This window comes from Trichechus manatus, unplaced genomic scaffold (assembly GCF_000243295.1).
Source record: "Trichechus manatus latirostris isolate Lorelei unplaced genomic scaffold, TriManLat1.0 scaffold00021, whole genome shotgun sequence".
NCBI lineage: Eukaryota > Metazoa > Chordata > Mammalia > Sirenia > Trichechidae > Trichechus > Trichechus manatus.
The window spans coordinates 22,704,200-22,722,251 of NW_004443957.1; the positions used below are offsets into that span (position 1 = coordinate 22,704,200).

Consider the following 18,052-nt stretch of genomic DNA (forward strand, 5'->3'; position numbering starts at 1 on the left):
ACTTTCAGGCAGTAGGCATTTAAATAAAAATGTATTGGAGATGAATAATATGTTGTCGGTTGTACATGTGCTTTTTAAAATCTTTAAAGAAACAGAATCATGTTAAATCAAAATAGTTTTATGGAGGGGCTAAATACAAAAAAAAACAAACCAAACCTGCTGCCGTCGAGTCAATTCCAAGTCATAGCGACCCTATAGGACAGAGTAGAACCATTCTGTAGGGTTTCCAAGGAGTGGCTGGTGGATTTGAACTGCCAACTTTTTTGGTCAGCAGCCGAACTCTTTTTTTCTTTTTCTGGGTGGCGAGATCTGTTTCTTTCTTTTTTATTTTCTTTTGTTTTTAATTGTGCTTTAGATGAAGGTTTACAGAATAAGTAGTTTCTCATTAAACAGTTAGTACACATATTGTTTTATGACAGTGGTTAAAAACCCCATGACATGTCAGCACTGTCCCTTCTCAACCTTGGGTTTCCTATTACCAGCTTTCCTTTCCCCTCCTGCCTTCTAGTCCTTGTCTCTGGACTCTTGTGCCCCATTAGTCTCATTTTGGCTGAATGGTGAACTTTGGGAGTGACTTCATTACTGAGCTAAAAGGGTGTCCGGGGGCATACTCTCAGGGTTACTCCAGTCTCTATTAGGCCAGTAAGTCTGGTCTTTTTTTGTGAGTTAGAATTTTGTTCTACATTTTTCTCCAGCTCTGTCTGGGACCTTCTGTTGTGATCCCTGTCAGAGCAGTGGGTGGTGGTAGCCAGGCACCATCTAGTTGTACTGAACTCAGTCTGGTGGAGGCCATGGTAGTTGTGGTCCATTAGTCCTTTGAACTAATCTTTCCCTTGTATCTTATTTTCTTCATTCTCCCTTGCTCCCAAAGGGGTGAGACCAGTAGAGTATCTTAGATAGCTGCTCACAGGCTTTTAAGACCCCAGATGCTACTCACCAAGGTAGAATGTAGAACATTTTCTTTATAAACTGTGTTATGCCAGTTGAGCTAGATGTTCCCTGAGACCATGGTCCCCACAGCCCTCCGCCCAGCAATTTGGTCCCTCAAGGAGTTTGGATGTGTCTATGGAGCTTCCACGACCTTTCCTTGTACAAGTTGTGCCGGCAGCTGAACTCTTAACTTCTGCACCACCAGGGCTCCACTGGGTTAAATATGGGGAGATTTTTTAATTTTTTAAACATTGGAAAATACACTCAACTTTGTAGTGATTACAAATTGATTAGCATTTTTGATAGTTGTTGAAGTGGAATACTGGTAGTCCCCCACTTGCAATGTATTCTAGTTACGACAAACTTCGCTTACGACCGTCCTTTTTTTTTTTTTTTTTTGTCCATCTTATAGCTAGTAGTATGGTCTACATATAATATTGTAGTACTTAATTTGCTGATGTTATCATTCTCATGCCAGTCCTCAAAGACAAATAAAGATGGGATTTATAAGATACTGGTAATAATGAAAACTAAAAAAGAAAAAGAGGTATTTGACCCATGTCAGAACCGATTTACAACAGTCGTCAGAACAGAACCTGTCATAAGTCAAGGACTACCTGTAGTTTCATTTGGTTTTGAGGTATGTGCTCAGTGAATATATGTCACCTCTATTCTCTTTTATTTAAAAAATAGCAAATCATATGGTGTTACATTGGGAGTCAACAATAGGGTGACTATTAACCAAGTCCTTCAGTTAAAGAAGTGAATGAAAATATATTTTTTAAACTAAGAGCTTGGAATTCCAGTTCCAGATTTATCCCTTTGTAGCTGACTTTAGGCATGTCATCTACCCTCTCTAAGCCACAGTTTCTTTTCTTTTTAAATCAGATTCATGATACTTTCTTCATAAGAATAATGAGATGATTTATGGGAAAATACTTTTTACTGTATCATATTTACAGTATTAGTGTTTGTTTTCTTCTTAAAGCTGATATGTTAAATTTGAAATGTTTAAAAATGTATATTTCAATTTTAATAAAGCTCTACACATAATTTTGGTAAGTTGTGATTGAAAATATTGATGGACCAGTTGTCTATATAGTTATGCAACCAGTGGCAGAATACCTAAATTTGCAAAGCTGAAAAAAAGTGTGAGATGTATCTAAAGGGGTGTGACTCAAGTCACAGCCTTACTCAAGTCACATCCTTACTCAAGTCACCATCTTACTCAAGTCACACTCTTCCTTGAGGGTGTGACCTGCATCCAATATGTATGGACTTTCTTGCAAAGCTGGCTCTTGCTGTGGATCCTGCATCCAACTCGTCATCATCTGACCTCTGGTTCTTGGGACTTGAGCTGGCAGCCTGCCGTCTGACCTGCCGATTCTGGGATTCACCAACTTCCGCAGCCCTGTGAAGTAGCAGCCTGTTGTTTGACCTGATTCACCAACTTCTGTAGCCTTGTGGGCCAGCAGCCTGTCATCTGACCTGCTGATTTGGGTTTGTCAGCCTCTGCAAACACATGAGTCAGGAGAAGCCTCCAGACTGATGCCTGACCCATGCATTTGGGACTTACCTCCACAACCACACGAGCGATTTCCTTGAGATAAATCTCGTGCTATATATACCCTTCACTGGTTTTGCTTCTCTAGAAAACCCAGCCTAAGACTTCTTGGAAGAACAAAGGTAGATACAGTGATGCTTCACATAATGTCCGTTTCGGCAGTGTCTGACTGTGTATACATCCACGTTCCCATAAGGTTATAACAGAGTTCAGAAATCCTGATCGATAAATGGAACATAGTGGACGTAACCGGACATAGTGAACGCAACATTTTCCCACACTCAACGTGTATCTCATGTCTGTTGTATACAAAGTGATTGCACTGCTAGGCGTATAATGGTACATATATAACCCATAATACATATGTCTTGATAGTCATAATAAACGCCTATGTTACTAGCTTATGTACGTCCTGTACTGTACTCTCTATCATTGTTATTTTTTATTGTTGTAGTTTAAGTGAAAGTTCACATTTCAAGTTAGTCTCTCATACAAAAATTAAACATACATTGTTATGTGACCATAATTGCTCTCCCTATACTGTGACAGCACACTCCTTCAGCAATTCTCTCTGTATTTTCTGTCATTCCTCCCCTGTTCTTGTACTCCAGTCACTCATAGGTTATTCCTCTTGATAGAATCTCACATAATTCTTAGGGTTTGTTCATTTTTTCAACCCTTTTATCTGATTTTTCCTCAAATAAGTTGGTGTCAAGTGCTTTATCTTCAGTCTCACTAATTCTGACTTCCATTGCCTCAATTCTGCTCCTGTGACTTTCTATTGAGTTGTCTAATTCTGAAATTTTATTGTTAATCTTCTGGATTTCTGATTGCTGTCTGTCTGTGGATTCTTGCAGCCTGTTAAATTTGTCATTATGCTCTTCTCTAATCTTAAATTCCTCTATTGCGTGTTCTACATTTTACTTAATTTCCTTCCTGATCTTTTGAAGAGTTCTGTATATTAATCTTTTGTATTCTGCCTCCAGTAATTCCAAGAAATTTTCTTCCTCCGGAAAATTTCTAGATTTTTTATTTTGGGAACTTGCTGAAGCCATCATGGTCTGCCTCTTTAGGTGATTTGATATCGACTGTTGTCTCCTAGCCATCAATAAGTTATTATATTTATTTATTTTATGTTTGCTTACTGTGTCCTAGCTTCTTGTTTAGATATGCCCAAATAGGCTGCTCTTGTGAGCTAGGCCAATCACCAGTGCCCCTGAAGCTCCAATGTCCTGCCACCAGGTGGCCAGACCTGCCACTAAGTATGTGAACCCAGGAGTCCACCCACTCCTCCTGTATGGATTCAGCTTAGGTGTCCAGGTAGTCAGTCACCAAGTGTGTGGTGCAGGCTCTCACCTACATTTCTAGACAGGCATGGGTGATTGGTGTAGGCACAGGCATCGGCTGCAGCAGTGGGACAGAAGCTGAGCAAGGCAGTGAACCGACAGCCACCCCCAAGTGTCCAGGAAGAAAGCATGTCCCTGTTCCCTAGAGCATGTAGATGGGTGGGTTTTGCAGCTGGACTATGAGCACCCAGTGCTGTTGTCTGTAAGTACTGGGGGACATCTCTTATTCTTGGGCCCCTGTTGCAGGTGGCTAGGTGGTGTGGGTGGAGCCAGCAGTACTGAGGCCCCTGATGTGGGTAGGCGGAGAACCTGCTTAATGGGCAGAGCAGTGTCAAATTTCACGAACCTGCCACTTCACAGCTGAAACAGTTGACGTTAGACTTCAGGTATATATCCTGTTGTACTGTGGTAACGAGGGCCTGCACTGTTGAAATGGGCCCACGCAAGTCTATGGAGAGGGAAAGGCACTCAAAGTCTGTGGATCCCTTATGCCTGTGCCTAGGCAAAGGAGCTGTGCCTACCCTGAATTCCTGGCTTAGGTGAGCTGGCAGATTATTTATCCCCATTTGTTAATTTTTTCACTCTCTAAGGCCGGGAAAATGGCTCAGGGAGCATGATGGGTCCTACTTCCAGCCCTGGAACTCAGCAATTGCTGAAGCTGGTCCTGCACCCAGTGCAGAACAGGCAGTGGGGAGGAAAATGGGAGAGAGGTTTTTCCCTAAGGGGGGTGTTTTTGATCTGTGTGGTAGGCCAGATGCAAGCACTTATCTTTCGCCTATCAAGGGCTGCTTCTCTCTGGTTCTGGATGGCCAGGTAGACTCTCTGCTGCTGCGTCTCTCCCAGTGTGGAAAATGCTTCCTGAGCACCGCTGCTTGCTTGCCTCACTGCGAACCACAAGCTGATCAGGCCTGAAGGGCTCAGGCTATCGCCAGGTCAGGTCTGGCAACTCCTCACTGCTTCCGAACCATCTCTCCCTCTCCCTGCCACTCAGTCCGATTCCTCAAATTTGCCTTTGATGTCCAGGGCTCTCTGTCATTATTTTAAGGTGAACTTTCCCTACTTACAAATAAGTAACAGTGTAACATGCTTTGATTCGTAGGCAGCATCATCCAATCTCGTTTTCGCATGTCTTTTGAGTGTTGTAGCATTATCTCTCTGTTTAATTTTCTTTTGTAAATATTACTGTGAAGTGCATCATGGTTCCCAAATGCAGCAGAACCAGCACTAGTGATAGCAGCAGCAAGAGGCAAAGGAGAAGTATCGATTTGGAAATGAAATAAAAGGTTATTAAACAACACGAAGATGGAAAATCAGTGAATGCTATTGCTCACGATTTAGGCATGTTCATATAACATCCAAATCACATAATGTCCTATTTCACAGAACATATCATAGACGTTAAGTGATGCATGATTGTATATTTATAATAAAAATGGTCATTTTCTGAAAAATTTTGCTTGCCCCCAGTGGCTAATTCTTTCATTCTACCATTCTTTTAAAATGTTGCCACTGAAGGATAATTTTAGGACTTTAATTCTAAGAATCTTTTGTCTTCATACTGGTATAAGAAAAAAAAATGAGAAAACTATAGAGAAAGCTGACCTCTAAAGAATTTTTGTGTGGGGAATTACCACGCCATGAAAGACCATAAAGTGTTTTTCTCCCTTTTATTTTTTTTAATGTATTTTCAGCAAGCTGTGTTCTAGTGAGTAAAAGTTTGCAATTTTTATACCAGTCCAAATTCCATTCTCTTAAACTCAGAATTCATACGATGCACTTAAATCTAAATTCATCCTCAAATTGAGTGTATTTTAATAAAGGTTGTGTAGTCTGTTTTGAGCTCAGTTTACCTCAAAACATTCTTTCAAAATAAAAAATTTGGCAATGAATCCTATAATGTATATCCTAGTTTTAAAAAAATAACACGTATAATTTTTCTTCTAATTATAAAAGTTATGTATCTGTGAATGATGCAGACATATAAGCAAACGTTTGTTCATTAGGGTACAATCCTGTGATACTTGTGTTGAATAATCAAATATTTACATTTGTAGCAAATGACTTCTTTCTTAAAAACTTAAAACTACTGTTTCTTATTTTGTTTACAAGTAGCAACTGAAAAGTGGGGAGAAGTAGAAGCTGTCAAATGGACAAGAATGAGATATTTTTCTTCCTTCGTCATCTCCCTGTGTTTGGTCAAAATTTTTTTCTTTCATATGCTCTTTAGAACTATGATGCTTTGGTCTAATATGGACCTTTGTCTTTTTATTCACTGATGTATCCCAAGGGACTAGAAACAGTGCTTGGCTCATAATATGCCTCAAGTATTTGTTGAATGAGAGAATAGAGTCTCTTGTTCTAATCTGGCCATCTTTAGCAGGCATTTTACCTTTTTACTTATTTGTCCAGTACATTGTGAGGTTTAGCCATTATCCTCTGGAGTTTGCCTCTATATGATAGTATGCTGTTTACAGTTAACACTATGCTTTTGTGATGGTAAGGAGCTCTGGTAGCACAGTGGTGAAGCACTCGGCTGCTAACCGAAAGGTCAGTGGGTCGACCTCACCAGCTGCTCTTCGGGAGGAAGATGTGGCAGTCTGCTTCCATAAAGGTTACAGCCTTGGAAATCTCATGGAGCAGTTCTGCTCTGTCCAGTAGGGTCACTATGAGTCGGAATCGAATTGACTCAATGGCAGTGGGTTTGGCTTTTTTGGTTTGTGACAGTAACAGGGAAAGAACTGATAGACAAAGAAAACAGTTGCGTTCAGAAAAGGCAGTTCTGTGGAGACAGATGGTAGATTGGAGATTTGCTGGAGCTGGGGCTGAGGCTGGGCACAGAAAATGACTACGTATGGGCAAGAGGAGTCCTTTTTGGGTGAAGGAAATGTTCTAAAAGTGAACTGTGGTAATCATTGTACAACTCTGTAGATAAAATTATACACTTAAAATGAGTGAATTTTGTAGTATGCAAATTATACTTCAATAAAGCTGTTAAAAAATAAAACTAGGATGAGATTTTTTAAAATTACAATTCTTTGCTAATTTGAAAACTAGGACGATACAAGTATTTTCTGTATTTCTTACTTTGGATATAAACTATTACTGTAATTAATGACTAATTTATGTAAAACCAGCTTTTCTACAAAATATTTTAGGGCATAAAAATGTAAATATTATTCTCTAGTAAAATACTTTCTTTTGCGATATCAGGTTGGAATTTATAAGTTCTTAGCATAAAACATGTTGCTTCATCTAATTTCCTTAACCTCTTTTATCATGTACAATTTGGATTATTTCTAAAGCCATAAAAATAAAAAAAAAATGGGTACAAATTATTCCCCATTGCTGATAGTTTGTTTATACTAGGTTGCAAAATTAGAGCACAGCAATTGATTTTTTCCTGTTGCCTGTCTAAACGATTGTTTTAACTTATCTAGATAGCTTTGTTTTCATTTACTTAAGGAGATTGTTTATGGCCCTTCCTCCTCACCACCACCGCCAAAGTATTATCCTTGGATTTTTAGTTGTTGTTCTTAGATTATTTGTATTTTAAAATTACATGTTGAGGGAAGAAATGTTTTCCATGAAACTGATACTCTTATGCAGACTTTTTTATATTCTTAAAGATATTCTGTATGTGTACTTTAAAAAATTTGACTACGTCCTGAAAATTTATTTGTAAAACCTCTCCCATAGGTATAATAGTCTAAAGATCTAATAAATGTTATTGAGACAAATTAACTCTGTTGAAAGCCTGACAACATCAAGAGTTAGTAGGGCTGTGCGTATAGATATTGTAATTAAAAGCCACTTAGAATTTTAGAATTAATTGAGGTAGCTTTATTTCCCATTAGTTATAACATCATTCACTTATTATGTGGCTTGAAACAATCAGATGATGATGATAGTTGTTATTATTCGAACTGACAAATAATATAGCATTTGCCATATATCATACACTGTTATAAGAACTTTTCTTATATGAACTCATTTAGTTCTCACAACCCTATGAAGTAGGAACTATTAACTTCCTTATTTAACAGATAAAAGATCACATAGAAGTTAAGTAATTTACCCAGGGTCACACAACTAGACACACCCAGAAAGACAGTGCTCATAACCACTATACTGTAAAGACTGGGTTACTTTGCTTTCTCTTTATTTTTTCAAAAGAAAAAAATATTCTTCATGCTGAAAGGATTAAAAAATAGTATCAGAAAGTAAGAGTTAATACTTTAATGCTAATAGGAGAAACATATTCTTCTCTTTCCTTTTTTTAAAATTGTTTCTATCATTTGTTCTTTTTGTGAATCAGTATTATTTCCAACAATTGACATAGTCTGATTACTACTGATTTTTCATAGACCTCTAGGCTGATAGAGGTCAAAGAGTGTTATTTGAATTTAGTCACAAAATCTTTTATTATCAGGATTTCTTTTACGTGTCTGATAGTTTAATCAGTCATCCATTTGGGCTGATTGAACATTTCTGTGGGAAATCTTCAAGCTTTGTCCATAGCTTGAAAGATAGGAAGTGTAAGTGCACTCACTGCACATGTCTGTCAATCTTTTGAGGAACCTATATCATTGGAACTCAAAATATCAACTATAATTTCACATATAAGAATGCTTATAGTTGGTGATTAAATGATGATATAAATACCAATTTAAATAAGCCAAAATATTTTAATAAATTGATCTCTATTGAATTAAGATCATGGTTTTATAATTTTTAATTGACAGAAAAAAGGTAAACATTTAAATAAGCTTATCATACAATACATTATTTCTCATGTTTTTGGGAGAAATTTGAAGGTGCTGTTTTTTTCTTAAATCATTCATTCTCCTTTGTTTTTATTTTATTTTTTAGGATTTTGGCCCCCAATAGCAATTATCAAGATGTTGAGACCCTCTATAACTTCCTAATCAAGTATGAGGTATGAGAAATGTTTTTAAATGTTTGCCTCATTTCCAGTATAAGTTTCAAAAATAAATAAACAGAAGAGGAGTTATAAAATGTAATGGAATGCTATTTAATTGGTGCTTGCTTTAAATTAAGTTCTCAAATTCCACAGAAGTTTGCCAATCACATATTCACTACTTTCTTTAGTTCCCTAAGAAAAGCATACAATAATGCCCTATCATAATACAACTTCTCCAACACAGAACTTAGTACCTCCTAGAGGTAATGATTCTCACTGAGGGTGCTGTTGGCATGTTGGCAGGTCATTTTTTCCTTGCGTGGACATCGCAGGATGTTTAACATCCCTGGTCCTCGGGTACTAAATACCAGTAGCTTCCCAGTCATTGTGACAGCTAAAAATATACTACCACTCTACCCAACCTACATACCCAAATAGCCCCTAGGGAGAAAGAACCATCTTTGGTTAAGAACCATTGATTACTAGAAAGGAAAACTATAATTTAGTTTCCTCTGTAGCAACAGTATAGACCCTGGAGTTAGAGCTGTAATGAGGCTCCAGTGTGTTTTGTAAATTAACCTGCATGCTTTCCTCATCATTGCTGACCAAGAAGAGTATTCTGTTGATTTTTAATTTCTGTTTGCCTAAAGCTCTTGGCCGATGTGTTCTATATATTCCTGCTTTTCAATTGTGGATGTGTGTTTATTTTAAAAAGCTCTAAATGAGACTGGAGAAACCCCGAGAGTATGGCCCCCCGACACCCTTTTAGCTCAGTGGTAAAGTCGTTTCCGATGTTTACCGTTCAGCCGGGGAGTGGACAGCCCCATAAAACCAAATGGGACTAGTGAGACACAGAAGTTCAGGGACAAGGGACAGAAGACAGAAGGGGACAGGAAAGCTGGTGATAGGGAACCCAAGGCTGAGTAAGGATAGTGTTGATGTGTTGTGAGGTTGTTAACCATTGTCATAGGGTAACGTGTACTAACTGTTAAATGAAACTATTTTGTTCTGTAAGCCTTCTTCTAAAGTGAGAATAGCAGCACAATTGGAAGAGCGTAGTTGATGTCACTGAACTGTGCATGTAGAAATTTTTGAAATGGTGTATCTTTGGCTATGTATATTTTCAACAACAACAACAAAAAAGGTTGAGAAGGGAGAGGGTTGACATGTTGGGGGGTTGTTAACCAATGTCATAAAACAATATGTACACTACTGTTTCATGAGAAACTATTTGTTCTGTAAGCCTTCACCTGAAGTATAATTAAAAAAAAAAAAAACACTCTAAATGAATAGGTCCCTAGGGGGTACAGACAGTTTACAGTCAACTACTAACCTAAAGGCTGGTGGTTCAAACTCACCCAGAGGTGCCTTGGAAGAAAGACCTGGTGACCTACTTTTGTAAAGATTACAGCCAAGAAGACCCTATGGATCAGTTCTACTCCATAACACGTGGAGTTGCCATGAGTTGTAATCAACTTGATGGCAATGGGTTTTGGTTAAATGAAGGTATATATTTAGGTCTCACATTTATTATGGAGTCCAAGTCCTTTAAATATATTTCTTCATGTTTGTTCTTGCTTAGCTTTTTATTTAACTTTTTATATGCCAGAAGTCTTCCATTAAGAAACTAGTGATTAAGTTTGACTCAGAGGTCAAACTGCCCATGTTGAAATGTTGGTATATTAACTGTATGATCTAGGAAGACTTACACTCAACTCTTCTTGACTTACATAGTTTCTTCTCCTGTAAAATAGGAGTAACAACAATAGATAAATCATAAAGACAATGATTTGTAAACACTAAATGAGTTAATATATATAAAGTGTGTTAAACACTACCTGGCACAGAGTAGATGGTCAGAAAATGTTACTCATTCTTAAGGAAAGAATATTATGAACAATTATAATTAATTAACATGATTACCATTAGCATAATTATTTACCTGTAACTATAAAACACGTTATTATGTATAAACACATAATTTTAAAATTGTATACACATAATATAATTCATTATAATAAATATGTTAGAATATAATATTCTATTTAAGCATAGATTGGTGTTCATGTGTGCTTTTTAAAAATAAACCTTACTATTTTATAATCACATTATGTGACTGTTAAGAGGATTTCCTCTTTTGAGATGATTGGTATAATTATTTCATCGTACTTTCTGAGTCTGAAGCTGAGACATTAGGTCTAACAATAAAAATACATTGTGGAAACAATAGGACAGTTTTAAAATCGCATCCTGGAAAATCTGGGACATAGGTCTATTTGGGTTTAGTGCTTCATGTTCCTAAGAGAATTGGGAGAAACTACTAAAGTTATTATTTATAAGAATATGTCCTTCTGATTCCCAGATTTTTTTAATCATTTCTTTTAGCAGAATTTCCCCCTCTATACCAATTAGTACATTGGAGATACTTGTCTCATATCATAAACAGTGATAGGATCATCTAAACCTTTCAAGAAGTTTGGCTATTTTTATACTTAACCTTAACCTTTTGTTCTTGAATTTTTAAGAATTAAAAAAAATAAATTGAGCCATTTCTGACACTCAGCATTCGTTTATAAATAGTGCAACTAGAGTCACAACTCTCAATGTTTACTAACAAAGGCATCTTTTAGCTGTTTGTTCGCTAGGAACTAAAATTGTACACTTAAGCATAGAAATGATATTTAACAGTATAATTTAAAATGTCCTAATATGGTTGTTTAGGAGCCCTGGTGGTGCAGTGGTTAAGCGCTCAGCTCCTAACCAAAAGGTCGGCTATTTGAACCCACCAGCCCCACAAGAGAAAGATGTGGAAGTAGACTTCCATAAAGATAACAACCTGGGAAACCCTATCGGGCAGTTCTACTCTGTCCTTTAAGGGGTCACTGTGAGTAGGAATTGACTCGACGGCAATGAGTTTAATATGGTTAATTAAAATATCTTAATAGTCAAAATTAATGAATATGATGAAACAAGATATTTCAGGGTACGGCCTGTGATGTAGGTCATGAGTTTGTGCTTCAGTTTTCCTTTATTAGTAGTAAAGTAACTGTAAAGTGTAAGTTATCTACTGTGTCCTAGAGACATATCACCTTTAAACCCAGCCATTTCTGGGATAAATGCATAAAAGTATGTGGGTGATTACTTTAAAACTAACGATAAATCTAGATCATTTTTGTATTTTTTCTTCATTACTTTGTGTACTCCTGTAGTATATTCTTAAGTTTATTATTTGAAAATGGCATAAAATATTTACTGGTTAAATTTTAGGAAAAAACTTAAGTTCATTTTTTATTTTTAAGATCCACTAAAGGCTTAAGGAATTATTTTGTATTCATATCATATCAGATTTAAATAGTTGATAGAGAACAAATTATCTCCTCATTCTCTGGCTTAACACCTGCAGTGTGTTGACATTTGATGTCCTGAGTTTGAATACGTTTTAGGTCCTGGCATGGTTTTTTAAAACTGCATATTAAGCCAAATGAGTAGTGAGAGCACAGTTGTTGGGTGTCGTTGAGCCGATTTTGACGTAATAGTAAAAATACTAAAGGCTCTTTAAAATGATATTTGATGGTGTAATTTAAAATGTTCTAATATGGTTAATTAGGAGCCCCATGATGCAGTAGTTAAGAACTTGGCTGCTAATCAGAAAGTTGGTGGTTTGAACCCACCCAGCAGTTCTACTCTGTCACATGGGATCACTGTGAGTCGAAATCTAAAGGTCACAGCCTAGAAAACCCTATGGGACAGTTCCACTCTGTCACATGACGTCAGTCTGCATCAAAGTTGATTGGATGAGACCCAACAATAATTGTGCTGTAATTTGGTATAAAATGCAGTTTTAAATAACGATATTTTGGTTCTTTTCAGGTAAATAAAAGTATCCAATTTACTGCCCAGGAACTTTATAATTGTGTTTCACAGACTGAGTATCGGTAAGTCATATGTGTATATTACCATTGTAACGAGATTTTTACCATATACAGCACCACTTGGTGATGGTGAGGTTTTTTTGTTTTATCTTTTCACTACACTAGGTTTTTTAATATTTATTAATATGAAAAGTTTCATACATACAGAATAGCCGTGTGTGTGTGTGTGTGTGTGTGTATGTGTGTGTGTGTGTGTTAGAGAAAAGAGAGGGAAGGCAAGGATGTATGAGGTTTAAAGCAGTGGTTCTCAAGCATTTTGGCCTTAGGGACTCTTATATTTTTAAAAATTATTGAAGATCCTACAGAGCTTTTATTTATGTGGGTTATATCTATATTTACTGTATTAGAAATTATAACTGAGAAATTAAAAAATGTTTATTAATTCATTTTAAAGTAACATTATTTAATTAATATCATGTTAAGGTAAATAACATTTTTATGAAAATAACTTTCTCCAAAACAAAAAAATATTACTGAGAAGAGTGGCATTGTGCATTTTTACAAATCTCTTAATGTCTCGCTGAATAGAAGATAGCTGGATTCCATATTTGCTTTTTTAATTGAAGTGAAATTCACATAACACAGAAGTAACCATTTTAAAGTGAACAATTCGGTGGCATTTAGTGTGTTCACATTGTTGTGCAACCAGCACCTCTATATAGTTTCAAAACCTTTTCATCACCCCCGAACAGAAAACTCGTACCCATTAAGCATTCTGTTTCTGTGGATTTACCTCTTCTGAATGTTTCATATAGATGAAATCGTAACAGTACATGACATTTTGTGTCTGACTTCTTTCACTTTGCATAGTGGTTTTGAGTTTCATCCACATTGTATCATGTATCTGTATTTCATTATGTTTTATGGCTGAATAATATTTCATAGTTACATATATACCACAATTTGTTTATCCATTCATTCGATGGTGGACATTTAGGATGTTTCCATCTTTTGGCTATTGTGAATAGTGCTGCTGTGAACATCCATATACATTTGTTGTTTGAGGACCAGGTTTCAATTCCTTTGGGAATATACCTCACAGGGGAATTGTTGGGTCATATGGTAATTCTGTGTTTAACTCTTTGAGGAACCACATACTATTTTCCTCAGCAGCTGCACCATTTACCTTCCCACCAACAATGTATGAAGGTTCCAATTTCTTCCCATCCTTGCCAGTACTTTTTAATTTCCATTTTTTAAATTATAGCCATCTCAGTGGGTATGAAGTGCTATCTTATTGTAGTTTTGATTTACACTTCCCTGTCATTCCTGCTTTTTCATTTTATCATCTGTTGCAGTAATCACATGTCATGTAGACTCTGGAAAACTATTGTATACTCTTGAGGGAATGAGAGTGCAAAAGGCAAATTATGTCTTAGTCTTATTATGAAACTAGCTTTGACCTCACAGATACAGACCGTGCTTTGAAGAACAACTGGTACAGAAAATATGCCCTCCATTCAGCGAAAAAATAGACCTTTACCCATCCCTTGCTGCATCTCCCCCCCACCCCCCAATCTCCCTGTCCTTTCTCTAGGGATTTTGTGTTTTCAATTTTCTTTCTTTTCTCTATGATTTTACTATATATCATGTATCAGTAAAAATATGTTGTTTAATTTTACTTGTTTTTTAATTTAATGTTATCACACGGTATATATTATTTGCTATTTTCTTTTTTAACTTCATATTGAGATTGATCCATGCTGATGCATGGATAAGTAGTTGGTTTACAGTCAGTTTTATTGTACCATGACATATGCATTCCTGAGTATCACCAATGCACTCCTAAATATCACCACTGCACTGTGCAAAATCATGCAACTGAAAACCACAGGGCTTATGGGAAAAATAGCACTAGGGAAACAACACTCAAAAACGTCTTCAAAAACAAGATACAAGGGAAAGATTAGTCCAAAGGACTGATGGACCACAACTACCACGGCCTCCACCAGACTGAGTCCAGTACAACTAGATGGTACCCGGCCACCACCACTGACTGCTCTGACAGGGATCACAACGTAGGGTCCCGGACCGAGCTGGAGAAAAATGTAGAACAAAATTCTAACTCACAAAAAAAGACCAGACTTACTGGTCTGACAGAGACTGGAGAAACACAAGAGTATGGCTCCCCAACACCCTTAGTTCTGTAATGAAGTCACTCCCAAGGTTCACCATTCAGCCAAAGATTAGACAGCCCTATAAAGCAAAACAAGACTAATGGGGCACAACAGTCCAGGGACAAGGACTAGTAAGCAGGAGGGGACAGGAAAGCTGGTAATAGAGAACCCAAGATCAATAAGGGAGAGTGTTGACATGTCATGGGGTTGTTAACCAATGTCATAAAACAATAGGTGTACTGTTTAATGAGAAACTATTTGTTCTGTAAACCTTCATCTAAAGTACAATTAAAAAAATTTTTTTTAATTAAAAAAGTCTTCAGAGACACATCAAAACAAAGATAGGAACCTGATAAAAATAGTATCACAGTTTTACAAATATTAAGTCATTGAGAAATATGTAAATACTGTAATAAATATGGGCTTTACCTTGAAAATGACCTGAAGTTTGCTTGTGGAAGTGGTCATCAGAAGGGTTGCAGCTTGTGAGTTGTTGCGAAGTGATGGGAGGAAATTGGATGTCAGGTAGTAACACAGAGGTGAATGGGTATGACTCATAATACATGTGGTGAACTGAGGTAGCTGGTGCATGTTTGAGGTGCGTGTGTGTGTGTTTTGTGTATTCCTAAGCAGGTTGGTTCACCTGGGTTCAGTTTTCTCCATTTATCTAGTATCACACTGAAGAAAATACTGATAAATTAGTGTCATGCTGAAATTGTTCCTTAGTATGTCGGTGGCACTGGAACAAATTCTGTGTTCAAAGCAAGAAACTGACTGTATTTTCACTGCTGTGTGGTATGCCACTGTCTCACTAAATTTCAGTTTATCCTTTTTTTTTTCTTAATGGGCATACAGATTATTTCCAGTTGTTTGCTATCACAAACAGTGCTTTGTGGATGTTCTTAAACATTTCCACCAGTACACATGTGAAAGAGTTTCTCTAGGGTATTTACCTAGGTGTGGAATTTCCGAGTCATATGATACACACATGTTCAACCTCACAACATAACTCCAAATTCTTTACCACAGACAGCATTAGACAGTTCTTGTTGCACCCCCATCTTCTGTCTTCTTCAACACTTGTATGTGTTTTTTAAATTACAATTTAATTTTAAAAATCTGGTGGGTATAAAATGGTATCTGCTTGTGATTTAATTTTTACTTCCCAGATTTCAGTAATGAAGTTAAGCGTCTTTTTGTAAGTTTGATCTTTCATGCCTCTTCTACTATGAAATCCCTGTTCATATCTTTTATGTTTCTCTGTTGGGCTGTTTTCCTTTTCTTAATGATTTTTTACAAGTTCTTTATCTACTAATACTTTGTCAGATTTTGCCTTTGAGGAGCAGAAGTTTTTAATTTTAATGTAGTAAATTATTTTGTTTTTTCTTTCATAGTTTGCATGCTTTGTGTCTTGTTTACAAACTCCTTCCCTATCCAAAGATTGTAAAAGAGATATTGAGGATATATGTATTTTAAAGTTTTCCTTTCCATATTTAAGTCTTTAATCCACCTAATTTTTTTCATGTGTGGTGGGAATCCAATTTCTCTTTTTCCATACAGATAAGCAGTTGTTCTGGCAGCACTTACTGACTTGTTATCCTTTTTCTATTGCTTTGCAATGCCCCTCTGTGTCGTAAATAAGGCTTTCACACACATGTGGGTCTGTTTCTGGACTATGTATTAATTACTATAGCTTAAAATAATTTTTTATATTTAGTAATAAAGATGTCCCCACCTTGTTCTTCTTCGTTAATGTTTGCTTATTCTTGGCTATTTGTTCTTCCAATTTAAAGTTTTGAATTAGCATGCTGAGTTCAACCAAAAATTATGGTGGGATTTTGATTAGAATAGTACTGAATCTTAGGTGAATTTGAGGGGAAGTTTTACAGTTCTGAGTCTTTCTATCCATAAATATGTTGTGTATTTCTCCACTTACGTAAATTTTTCATCTGTTTTGATGAGGGTTTATAGTTTTCTCCATGAAGGTTTTGCACATCTTTTGTTAGTTTATTCTTAGGTACCTTATGTTTTTGGTAGTTATTATAGATAAAAACCGAAAAGACAAACTCATTGCCAGGGAGTCTATTTTGACTCGTAGAGACCCTATCGGACAGAGTAGAACTGCCCCAAAGGGATTCCAAGGCTGTAATCTTTATGGAAGCAGACTGCCACATCTTTGTCCTGCAGAGCGGCTGGTGGCTTTGAACCACTGACATTTCAGTTAGCAGCCAAGTGCTTAACCACTGCACCACCAAAGCTCCTGTTATTATAGATAATATATTTTAAATTACTAATTATTTCTAGCTGCTAGTTGCTAATATATAGAAATTAATTTCTGTATGCTGACCTTAAAGCTCTCTGGCAACTTTGCTTAACTCTCTTATTAGTTCTAATGATTTGTCTGTAGATTCTTTTCTATGTAGATAATCATCTATGAATGTTGTTGTTAGGTGCCGTTGAGTCAGTTCCGACTCATAGCAACCCTATGTACAACAGAACGAAACACTGCTCGGTCCTGCACCATCCTCACAATCATTGCTATGTTTGACCCCACTGTTGTAGCCACTGTGTCAGTCCATCTCATTGAAAGTCTTCCTCTTTTTTGCTGACCCTCTACTTTATCAAGCACGATATCCTTCTCCAGGAACTGGTCTCTCCTGATAACATGTCCAAAGTAAGTGAGACGAGGTCTCACCATCCTTGCTTCTTAGGAGCATTCTGGCTGTACTTCTTCAAGACAGATTTGTTCGTTCTTCCGGCAGTTCATAGTATATTCAGTATTCTTTACCAACACTGTAATTCAGAGGCATCAATTCTTCTTCGATCTTCTTGTCCAGCTTCATTGTCCAGCTTTTGCATGCATATGAGGCGATTAAAAATACCATGGCTTGGGTCAGGCATAGCTTGGTCCTCAAAGTGACATCTTTGCTTTTCAACTCTTTAAAAAGGTCTTTTGCAGCAGATTTGCCCAATGCAATACGTCATTTGATTTTTTTACCTCTGCCTTCATGGACGTTGATTGTGAATCCAAGTAAAATGAAATCCTTGACAACTTGAGTATTTTCTCTATTTATCATAATGTTGCTTATTGGTCCGGTAGTGAGGATAAGCAACATCATGATAAATGGAGAAAATATTGAAGTTGCCTAGGATTTCACTTTATTTGGATTTCAGCTATGAATACGTATAGTTTTATTTCTTTTTTTCCAATACTTATAGCTCATGTATCTTTTTTTTTTTTT

General features: G+C 36.6%; 1 protein-coding gene across 4 annotated transcripts in view; it reads left to right on the forward strand.

Annotated features, from left to right (window-relative positions):
* SWT1 (SWT1 RNA endoribonuclease homolog) overlaps nucleotides 1–18,052 on the forward strand; it is a 126,405-nt gene that overhangs the window by 94,232 nt on the left and 14,121 nt on the right. For 3 of the 4 annotated variants that reach the window (XM_004372915.2, XM_023728129.1, XM_023728127.1), the window contains exons 17-18: nucleotides 8,710–8,776; nucleotides 12,632–12,696. In XM_004372915.2, coding sequence (XP_004372972.1) covers nucleotides 8,710–8,776; nucleotides 12,632–12,696 — 132 coding nt within the window. The remainder of the gene's footprint in view (nucleotides 1–8,709; nucleotides 8,777–12,631; nucleotides 12,697–18,052) is intronic. The other variant, XM_023728128.1, reaches the window with a different exon arrangement.